At 45.3% G+C, this 11,836-nt stretch overlaps 1 protein-coding gene across 1 annotated transcript; it reads right to left on the minus strand.

Moving 5' to 3' along the window:
- Positions 1-666: 666 nt before the first annotated feature.
- On the minus strand, positions 667-10,849 carry LOC126536302 (alpha-tocopherol transfer protein-like). The gene is made up of 6 exons (XM_072287619.1): positions 10,646-10,849; positions 9,321-9,572; positions 8,498-8,552; positions 7,188-7,410; positions 6,388-6,498; positions 667-891 (listed from the first exon to the last, which is right to left on the minus strand). The coding sequence occupies exons 1-6, from the start codon at positions 10,830-10,832 to the stop codon at positions 706-708; spliced, it is 1,014 nt and encodes a 337-aa protein (XP_072143720.1). The 5' UTR covers positions 10,833-10,849; the 3' UTR covers positions 667-705.
- Positions 10,850-11,836: the final 987 nt, after the last annotated feature.

The following is an 11,836-nucleotide window of genomic DNA, read 5'->3' on the forward strand; positions in this document are numbered from 1 at the left end:
TGAGCTGGATTATCCGAACAGGCGCACAAGCAGGAGAAACGGAAACACATGTTCAACTCATTAACGAAAATTCCCTAACTACGTAGTTATCTACTTCACCGAACATGTCGCAATTTATGAATTGTAGCCGGTCAGGTTGCTAAAAGTATTCAGCCGAAATGAATCACCAGGTTGACGCCAGTTTCGAAGTGTCGGACGAAATACGTGGGCGTTCCAGTTACTTTCGTGCTTCAATGCATAAAAGATCGTTTTGTTAAAAATGTAAGTGGAACAATGGTGCATTTCAACGGCGAGTTTGATGGGGCGTATCTCTAAACTGGTGTCACTCTGTAAATTCATTCCGAGTGAATACGCCTTGCAAACTCACCCGCTACAATAAGCAAATCGTAACACGTCCGTAAAGCAATTTAAGAAGTTGATTAGAGAATTTTTCTAATTAGTTGAATATGTGTTTCGATTTTTCGCCCATGTAATGTCCGCCTCGCGGAATAATACAACCCAAGGACTATAATTGTGTCATCTGCGACAGTCGAGATTTAAAGATTCCGGAAAACTTAAAATTATCACCCCGTATAACGTGAGCTAGTTTCACTTACGCTACCAGAGGCATTAAGCTAATCAAACTCATTTTAACGAGCCTTGACCCCAAGGAACGTGATGCCTTCATAACAAACAACTCGTATTGCTTCTGTCTTAGTTCAATGGCTACTTCAGGCTGTCTGTGCGATAACCGAATCGACTGATGTGCTCGAAGTAGCTGTGAGAGCTCTTCACGTCCTTTTCTAGCCTGTAGTAGTCGAATTCTTCGTGCGTTCCACCATACTCCACGGGTATCACGTCAGCTGGAAGTACACCGTGAAGCTTTTGCAGGTCTCCGCCCATAAAGTAGATCTGAAATAAAATCAGACGATATTTGTTTTTCTAACATAATTTGTTTATGGTCCACTTGGAAGTCTGTCGTCTTACTTCTAACCATAACATAAGCGTCCGTATCGCCGGCACGGCGTCTTAGACATTATGTGGTTTCTACTCATCAATAATGCACCAGGTGACACGTGCGAACAAAATCCAGGTCTCTGAAAAATAGTTCTGCGCCATCGGTGTAGTATAGAAGCGAAACGGTTAATGTGTGGACAAATTTTGTCACTGACCCAAGCCACTTGCAACATAAAGAATCAATCAATCAATCAATCAATCAATCAACTTTATTTTGTCTATTTCACGAACGGACAGAGGAGCGGCGAATGAAAGGTGCCATTCGGCAGCTTGACGAGCCCGCTGCCCCCATGACAAGGGTTCTCAGCAGCGCAGACATAATTATACGTTACATGAAAATAAGCATATTACTAAAGGTCATAGCGTTAAAGCAACAAAATGGTAAATATAATCACAATGCAGAAAGTATTTATACCAATAAATTATGCCCTCGCGTTCACAGGTTTGAAACGTAATTTGCTTGAAGCACAAGAAGACAAATCGAAATCAATAGATTCACAGTGACTGAGAAGATCGGGCAACGCATACCTCACGCGCAGCATTCCCGAGTTTAAGCGCGCGGTTGGTACCTATCCATATTCCGCCTCTGCTTGTCTCACAACATTGTTTTTATTCTCTCTCTCTCTCTCTCTCTCTCTCTCTCTAAACAACTAATTGCTGCCAAATATTCTCATTTTAATTTCAAATTTCAATTGCACAGTACTCAGTCTATAATGGCACAACTGGTGGATTCTAACGATACGAGCACTGATAAGTAAATCAGCAGTAGGTGTCCGAAAAGGGGTAACATAAGCATGCCGAATGAACATGTTTTGCATTATATGTACTTTTTGCAGCATAGAAAACGTCGCGGTACCACAGACTAGTACACAGTAGCTTGAGTGAGAGAAAAACAAAGAATTATAGATAAGTAATTTCACCAGTGTCGAGAAAGGGTGTTTGAGGCAACCAACTAATCTTGTTATGCGAGCAATCTTTCGGATTACAAGATTTACATGGCTATCACAGGATATACTTAAAGAAAACGTACGCCACCCCTAGGCACTTAAAATTACAATAAGTTCAATGCTACGACCGTTTAAAACATTATCTACAATATGGAGGGATTTATTTGTTGTTTGGCCTAAAAATAATCACATTTGATTTGCTCTCATTAATTTTCATACCGTTAAGTAACGACAATAATGCTTATTTTTGTAGTGTGTCATTACAGGAGTCTATAAGGTTGTGTGTGTCATTACCAGAAAATAAAATGCTGGTGTCATCGGCATATATAATAAACCTTGCACTAAAATGTATACGTACCAGTTCATTAATATATAAAATAAACAATAGAGGACTCAATATACTCCCCTGTAGAAATCCGCAAAGTACCTTCATAATCTTTGAACCTGATGTATTTATTTCGACAATTTCTTGCCAACACATTACCAACAGATCTTTCCCAACTAAGGTTTTCGGCAACACTGTTGCGCACCGACAAAGAAAATGTTCATAACACTATACATAGCGTTGCTGCCAATAGTATTCAATTCTGTATTCCATGTTTTCTTTTTCTTTTTTTTTTTACTTTGTTGACACACACTGCGATCGTTTACTGTTTACGAACGCGAGTCGAGAGTGTCGACTATAGTTAGTGTAACGTGCAGCATCATTAATAATTCCGTACAGCGTTAGCAGTTGCGACTTCTGTGTAGCTGACCGGTCTTAAAGCGTGTGGCTTTCTCTGGCTCTTGCGGCCGTTTTCGTGGTAGGTCGGCGGTACGACGTCAAGTCGGACTTGGGGGAGGGAAGGCGAGGAAACGCGCCAAGGAAAAGGGCACGTGCACTCGGGCGAGGGCGGCGGAGAGGGCGGGAATGAAGTGGGAAGGGGAGGGGGCTCATCAGTTACATTGACAATCACCATCGATGGTTTCTGCGCAGCTTCTTCTTTTCCTCTCTAATTCTTTATCGAAATACGGTTCATAGTACACAGAACGTCGCGGTAGGCCAAGGCGAACGGTTCGAGTAAGCACTTGAGGTCTACTCACCTTACAGAAAGAAGAAACAAGCGCAAATCAATCCAGAGTATTATGCAGCATAACAAACAAGTACACGTAGCATACTAAAGGGCCGATAGCAATGAACGTGCAGATAAATACATGTAAACGTGTAGAGCAACAAGAAAGTTGCAGTGACAATAGAGAAATAAATATAACATTTGGTTGACTGTACAAACCAACTTTCTCGCTTAGCTCGCCCTGTCCATCAAAAAAGGTATCTTTTAACGTAGTAGTTCTGCATTTCTTTACGCAGTAAGATTCCCTTGATGGTCTTCGTAGCTATGAGATTGGTAATTGACGGAGTTAAAGGTGTTGGAGCACCATGGGGGCTATGAGATACAAAACACGTCGTAGTTCAGGGCTGTGGATTAGCTTCTACCCGCAAGATTTATGTAAAGTGCTCCGAAATCTAAGTTCACGGGAGTTTTTTGCATTTCGCCTCATCGAAAGAGCCACGCCGCGACCGGGAGTCGAACCCGGGACCTCGTTTTCAGCAGCAGAGTAAATCCACTGGTCCGCAGTCACGAGACACCTCTACGTCGCCCCCAGAGACGTTAATATTGCGAAATTTGTATGATGGAACATTGAAAGACGAGAATGTGCGCTAGAAGGCTGAGCGATTTCATTGAACTCGCGATCAAAGGTGGGCGACATCACGAGGTTCCCGCTTCATGAAGTCGAACTAAACCTCAATTTGACCTCTACCTCGCAAAGTGAGTTGAGGTTGAGGTGAGGTGAGGTTGCCGAGTGGCAGAATTTCTGTGAGTGAAGTCAGCAGTGTTGACCTCAACCTCTTGCGTGAGTATGAGGTTGAGTGACGTCGCATGCTCGGTGAGGTTGAGTTTTGAAGTCAGTCTTTTTTCGCAGATGCTTTCGCGCGTGCCTGCTCCTCCTAGAGAAATCAGTCCACGCTATTAATTCAACTTTCCCCTGGTTTAAAACTTCCCTTGCTTGGCAGTATGTCTACATTCGAGTATCAGCCCCGAGAAGCTTGAGTGGTGTGCTCTATAGCACGTGACGTCCCCTGTGGAACGCCGCGCTGCACGCGTGCTCGCAACAGGAAGGCTGCTTGAAAGCAGTTGGTTGACCTCCCCAGCTCGACTTTTTAAACAGCCGTAAATCTTCTACTTTGCCTGCAGCGCACAGGTCTATTTCAGTACACCATGCGCCGCGAGATCGAGCGGAAGGAGTTGTAGCATCGCAGGCCGTCAGAACTAGGCTTAAAGAGTGGATCGCTACTCGAATTGTATGCCATAGTTATCAGTGTGCATGTATGCCCACGCCCATCGACGCATAAATAGCTTGCGATGGTTTTGTTGCGTGGTTGCTTTACACTTAAAACAGCTTGTCTGTGCCATCTGCCCTATCTCTAACGATGAACTGCAGCATTGTTCTGCACTGTAATAAATTCAATGCTTGTGTACAGCACGCCATGCGCGGTCGGCCGCATGCTCAGTAGGCCACATTCTATTAATTTTTGTCGTCAAGCGCTCGAAGAACATATTACGGAAGCCGGTCGTTGATGTTATGAAGAAATTAAGTAGTCGCTGCGATGCATATAATACTGTGATCCAGCAGCAGGATGACTAAATCAGGCATTTACTGGAATGTGGCATTCACGGTAAAATGTGACGTTAGTTAAGTACGGGACGGATCAGCACTGGTAATTGGTCAGGCACGATGAAACCCGAACGTGCAAAGAATGCAGAGAGCTAAGAAGGCATCAAAACATTGTAGTGCGTAGTGCCAGGTCCTACGTTTACCTGATATTCTTGCACGCATTGCAGGTACAAAAGGGAGATTCCCCACTTTTCGTTTATGAAGTCATGTTCTAGGGAAGCATATTATAAAGTCAGCGCAATTGTAAGGTTTCAGTGCCATAAAATAAAACTAACCGTAGCGGAGCGCCGCTGTTTAGATTTCACTGCGTACTGTGAAATGCTCGTTTGCAGTATTTCGATAGTAATGAAATATATGGAATCTAGTATTTCTAGACGCGTGGGAAAAAGTAGGTGGAAAAGCAGACGACGCCAGCTAGCGATGTGCCACACTGCTGACACGCCCTGAAAATATAAGGTTGACTAACTCCGCCTTGTCTTCAGCCATAAGAGCGGCACTTCATAAAGACGTCCGTTCGGCTCTTGAGCGTTATCGGTTCGGCGAGAGCGTCAGAAACAAATAATACGAATGATATCCCACATTTTATACAGAACTTTGTATTGTTATTGTTCTTGTTTTTTTTTTTTTTTTTTGCCTTGTGTGGCGCGCACAGATCGCGCGCGCGATTTGCTCCAAAAACTTACGTTATTGGAAAATGAAAAATTCAAAGGTTTGACTATTTGATATGCGACTACCGGGTCATTACTTTTTTTTCTGTTATCATTAACACTTCTACGGATGCATTTATCTTGTATACCGGGTGTTTAAACGAACACTTACATTTTTTTTAATTGCCTGTGGCACATAACGCAATTCTAGTCCATGAGCTGGTCCTCACTCGAAGAAGCGGAGCATTACTTAACAAATGGAATAACAAGGCATTTTTGCTACAAGTTTGACGGCGATCTCGTAATTGGTGTCATCCACACTTTTCAAGTGTATATGCCTTGCAGTCTCACCCGCTAGAATGTGAATAGCGATATGTGCCATGAGGTAATTGCTTAAAAACTGAATAAGTGAATTTTTGTTGATTTGTCCATAATGCAATATCGTTGTTTTGTGCATGTCCGCCTCTTCGAGTAGACCAGCTCGCGGACTAGAATTGTGCTACCTGCCACAGGCAATTTCATGACGACGTCTTGGCAAAAAGAAAAAGAAACAGTTGAGAGTAGCACTTGTCCCGTGTCCACCTCATTTCCTGTCGTGCCGTGTTTTCTGTCATGCCTCCACAGACTGCGAGAGTCGCGGTGGCTACATATGTATTTCGGGGCCCACAACAGGCAATACTGTGCCGAAGGATGATAACGTTGTCTGCATCGCATAGAAGCATTTCACGAGGTGGCGATATCGACTGTGAAATCCTGCTGCTGTCGCAGTAAATGAATTAATTTGGAGCCAGAAGAATCACTGAAGTCTGATTATCTTTCTTTTCTTCAAACGAGGAGTTTTCTTCACGAGGAACGTGCATGCGTGGGTTATGGGTAAGATTACGTGGTGTGCTGATGTATGGGCCTATCTTCGTGTAACATATAGATTGCTCTCAACGTTCTTTTTTATGAAGTAGCCTCCACCCTGCAGGGTTTTCCAACGTGCACGTGACTGATCTATTTCACAACACGTGCTTGCTACGAAAAAAAAAAGTAGTTGCGAAAAAAAAAAGACACGCTACAGCGAGCGTTTAACAACTCACCCGTTGTAGAAGCTTCGACTTCAGGAAAGGTTTGACAGCAGCGAAGACAATTTCGTACGCAGGGGGATTATTGATCACGTAGATTGCTTTAATGCGTACCGGGTAACAATCCTGGAACGAAAATGACAAGGAAGTTTCAAGCTCCCAATGCACTCTTGGACACCGATTCTCGGCACAGAATAATTCCTTTCATGGCGACTTGGTGAAACACCAATGTGCACTAGTCATTTGCTAATATGTGTAAAACGAGGCACTTTGAAAGCAATTGGGCACACTTGCACGCACGTCGTGCGAACGGTGCAACGTACGTGACGCAGAAAAACGTCAACGCTAGTTTCGTAGTAAGTGGAGCAATAATAGGGACGCAAATGAACACTGGGATCGGGAGCATTGTGATGTTTGCATATTTCCTTGGCACGCCTGATCTATTCTCATGTCGTGGTATATCTGATTGTCAAGAAACAAAGTTGTCCGGTTAATGAGGTGCACTTTATTCAAGAGCGTCTCGTCTAATGTAGATACCGAGTACGTACACGTGCACGAGTATATGCGGGCGCTGCACAGTGTTCGCGCAAACCAGCATGTGAGCTAATCGTATCGTCCAAACTGTCGAAGATAAAGGCACGACATGTGCGTCTGAGAAGCGTCAGATTGTCGTACGACAGTCGCACCATCAACAGCGTCTGAGAACTTTCCTACAAGGCTTGGACGGTTTCCTACAGGTTCCAACAAAGCGCTGTTGCACAAAGCGTTTCCATTCGGTTTTCTGCGATTGCTCGTGGCACTCGCCTTCTGTATACCTGCATAATGTGAGCCGTCTTCTTGACGAATCCCGGCGTGAAATGCGCCATGTGCATTATGCGCAGATTCTTGAGGTCGAACACGCACACGACTCCCCGAACCTGCGTCTCTTCGTCCAGCAGTGCCCACTCGGCCATCACCAGCGCCGACCTCATCAGGTCGGTTACCGAGCACACGCCGGTGTTCCATGAACCTGGAAATAACGGGGCACCAAAATATGTGCTCGTCCGATGGGTTTTCTAACATTTCACTTCTGATAGCAAGGCCCTGTTCCGATAAGATATGCGATAGAGAGGATATATAACGGGAAAAAAACGTAAATGGGTTAACGGGAAGGGCATCTGATTGGCTACCGTGCTGAGGGGAAAGGGGAGGAGAGTTAAAGCGACGATAGAAAAAGAACATATGCTTGCGCAATTAGAATGTCACGTGCCGAATGAAAATCACTCGGGCTCACTTGACCTCAATAACGCAACAGCGCATTCAATTCAAAGGCCTCGGTGCGCCGAAGAGTGGTGTAGTCAGCACTTCGATATGTTCTGTGCAAAATGCGCAACCGTCACACTGTACTAATGCAATGTAAAGCAGTTGCCTCTGTGCCTCACAGTGAGGATCGTCACACAAAAGATGAAGGATTATGAGAAAGGCTATTTAGTCTCCAACTGGTCGCTTGTGCTACTTACTCAGATATTTGCAACCTTCACATTATTCATGAAGACCTACCTCGAAGATACAGCATATTCACTGACTCGAAGGCAGTTCTGCATTGTTTGCTATCCGCTCTACGTCATGGACCACAAGACCAACTTGTGCTAGAAATAAGGCAGTTATATCACCAGCTAGCAGAGAAATGATATGAAATCACTTTTCAGTGGCTCCCAGGCCACTGCGGCATCAAGGGCAACGAAAACGCCGATGAGGCTGCTAGGAGGGCTCACGAAGATGCCGTGAAGGAACCCGTCCCCCTATCAAGAACTGGCGCAGCAGCAAAGCTTGACATACAAGCGCGTGATGCCACACGATCCATGTGGACCACACCAGCTTTCCGACATACTCGACTGCATCGCCTAGATCCATCCCCCCGACTACGCATTCCATCTGGACGATCCCGAATCGAGACAAATGTTCTCTTTGCCGACTATGGCTAGGAGTGTCTTTCACGAATGCATTTGCTTGCCGCATCAGAATGACTGGCAGTGCTACCTGTGATGGTTGCGGCAGCGAGGAAACAATCGAACATATCCTTTGTTATTGTACTCGCTATACAGCTTCCAGAGATAGTCGCTCGATAGTGACGGCGTTAGCACACCTCGATGACTGGCCGATTTCTGAGCAGACAGTCTTGGAGTGCCGTCTCATGCGACCTTCACACCAGAAGGCGCTACTGAGATTTTTCGGTCGAGCGACCTGCTTGAACGACTGTGACTCCTACGTTCCCGTGTGGGCGTGTGCGTGTGCGTGCGCGTGTGCGGGTGCGTGTGCGTGTGCGTGTGTGTGTGTCTAATATTTTCCCTCTCTCACTCTTTTCATGTGGGTGCAGCTTTTAAGATCTTTCTGTTTTCCCGTACCCCTTCCCCGATGCAGGGTAGTAAACTGGATATCTATCTTCTGGTTAACCTCCCTACCTTTCTCACCTCTTTTATCTCTCTCTCTCTCTCTCTCTCTCTCTACAACCTGATTTGAAACGCAGACATAGCGCTTGTATGCAGCGAATAAGCGTTGAACGCTATAACCAGCTCGCCGTTTTTGCTATGTCTCTTTATCGCTGATTATCGGACCTTCCATCTTCATTCGTTCGCTTTTCATTTCTTTTTTCTTTTGTGTCATTAATAAAATGACCCGCTGCGCGGGAGCATACGCATATCTAAGCGGATTAAAATACTTGGAGACCATCCAGTGAATTGTGTCGTTACATATTATACAGGTCAGGGCCGCAGTAATAACGTACAGTGGTTCGTTTCGCTCGTTCCTGTTCCTTTCTTACCGCTCACGAACTGCTGATGCTGATCATAACGTACGCGTATCGCTGCCCGAACCACTGACGAAACGCGAAAAGGACTGTTGTAATATAATTATTTATCCCGGCCCTTGGGCCTAGTGCAAGCAAGTTTGGGGAGTAAGAAACGTCTCACCAAGCTTTATAACGGCCACTCTTCTGCCCTCGGGGTCCTTCCTCTTCGACACCATCATGAGCTTGTGGTCGGGCAACACTGCGCTCAGAGGCACCGTGTACGGGGACAGGTTCTTGAAGAAGTCCCCCGACGTTTGCTTAACGCGGAAGTACTTCTGAATGTTCTTGAAAGCCGCTTCCTCGCTGTACTTGCGGGCCCGCAGAAACTTGACCAGAAATTTGTCGTCCATTGGACAAAGCAGTGGCTTGTCCCCTGCACGAAATGAAAAAAAAACTTTAGAAATGTGGTACTTACGCGGGCTTAGCATACCTCAACATAACGTCGCTGTCAACGTGCGCACCGCAGAACCAAAATTCTTTAATTGTTCTATTACTCGTGTACTCTTGTACGCCAGGTTGTTTGTGTCCCCTAACTTCGGGTTTCATATTCCTTAACCTCTCTAGTAAGTGGTTGACAAAGAAGAGCCTTCTTATTTTCTACGGAACATTGTTTGCCTCAGGCAGCAGTCATTCATGTGTAGTATCACGGCTTCTTTGGCAATCGTCACAATTTGGTATCGTGAATCTACATAGTTTTGCAGAAATTCCAGCTAAGCAATAAAACCACTGGTCCCCAGGAGAGCAACACCGGTCAGGTGAGCGAGAGAAACAAATAACAAAAAGAAAACGAACAGTAACCAGCCTATTCAGAAGCATCAAAATACAGATACTAGCATAAACAATGCAGTAAGACTGTTCGTACTATTACTGCATTTTCACAAGAGACACAAGACCCTACAGCCTTCCACAATCAATAGGCAAGGGACCTGGGCGCATGCTCATCATACCCAATTTGCTTATAAAGTATGTAGCCTTACTAGAGCCTTAGGATGGTGTGGGTCCTTCTGACAGTGAGACCTTCCGGGATATTCGCGTCTTGAAACATCTAGAATATCATATATTTACGCTGTGTTCTGCCGAAGTTGTCACGCTTTGCGCATGCTGCGCAAAAGAAGCCTTAGAAACACAATGGAAATAAATTATGCAGCTTCGTTTCCATAGTGCACAATACAAGGGGCAGCTAAAGTCAAGGAATTGGCATAAGGTCTTCTTCCCCATGACAGCGCTGCATAGGTGGTCTGTTTAGGCATAATACAGAAAGTAATGGCCAGTAAAGGAGCTCTGTTGACTTGAGGAGGCTGTCACCAGCGCCCCATAAGCGGTGGCCAACGCCTAGGGACTTCAATGTCTTTTAATGGACCCGAGCATACGGCGAGACTGAGCGGGCATTCTAAAAGCAATTCAAGAGAAACATTTCAGGTGTGAAATGGGTTCGAAGCTACTCACCGGCGATGAGCTCTCTTAAACGCGACAGGCAGCGAACCTTGACCTCGGCCGTCTCGCCGAGTTCGACTTTGGCGACATGTCCGAGGCCGGGAGGCGATGCTGCTCCGTTTCGCGACGCCACAGAGTCAGTGTTCATCATGGCCTTCCCCGAGTTACCTGCGTTGCGAAGGTGGTATGTGCTGCACATATGTATTGTGGCCGCTCTGTCGCGCGCTCGCCAAACACATATCGAAAAAGAAAAGCGTGCTGTCGCGCGCTCGGGGCAGCCTTCTGGGTGAAAACGAAGAGATTCATTGTTTATTCAGACAAGGACAAGAAGAAGGAAAAGAACGGCCATTTATCTTTTTTAGGAGGCTCATAAAAAAGGCACGAATGATTTACAGAATATCAACACCCATTCACATACACTCATCACTCAGTCAACAGGGACAGTTTCATATAGCATGAATTTCAACAGAATGTGTGTAGACAAACAGCGATAGGTAACATTAGCACAATATTCACTTCAAGTTGTCCTCTGTATATAGTGACACATGTACTTGTTTATCTTTCACCGGTGACCGCTTTTCACCGGCCAAAATATGTTGGCCGGTGAAGACACGTGGGCACCAGTGATTACTCCGGAAACTTCGATGACTCATGTATAAAAGCCGACGCTCTTGACCCGCAGATCAGATTTTCGACAATCCCTGAACTGCGTTCGCCGCTGTCGTCGTGCTTTACTGTGACTTGCTTTTGCGGGCACAGGTTCGCCCATTAAAGAGTTAATTTCGTAGTTCGCAGTTTTGCTACTGTGTTCTTGACCGTCACTATCACGTGACAAATACATAAACGTGTAATGCATGCCTACGTGCGTACATACGCACGCAAGTATACGCAAAAGATTGCGTGTTTGACTCTGAAATTCTTAGACATCATAAATAAATTCTAGTATTATCCCAGCGACAGGTCATCAATGAATCTGTATCGCTCCGTCCGTCACTTACTGCGCCCTGTGATTCTCACGTATAATGACCCCATGCTTATCGATTTTAAATCATCTGCGTCTCCTCTCTGTAACTGTTAATCTTGATTTCTTTAAACATCGCGTACTGCGAGCGGCCAAACTACAAGACAGAAAAGTAAGACTCAAGTGGTTCCCGGCGCACGCAGGCGACGCGTCGGAACGCAATGAGAACCACAATGAGACGG

The sequence above is a fragment of the Dermacentor andersoni genome, chromosome 4 (genome assembly GCF_023375885.2).
Source record: "Dermacentor andersoni chromosome 4, qqDerAnde1_hic_scaffold, whole genome shotgun sequence".
Taxonomy (NCBI): domain Eukaryota; kingdom Metazoa; phylum Arthropoda; class Arachnida; order Ixodida; family Ixodidae; genus Dermacentor; species Dermacentor andersoni.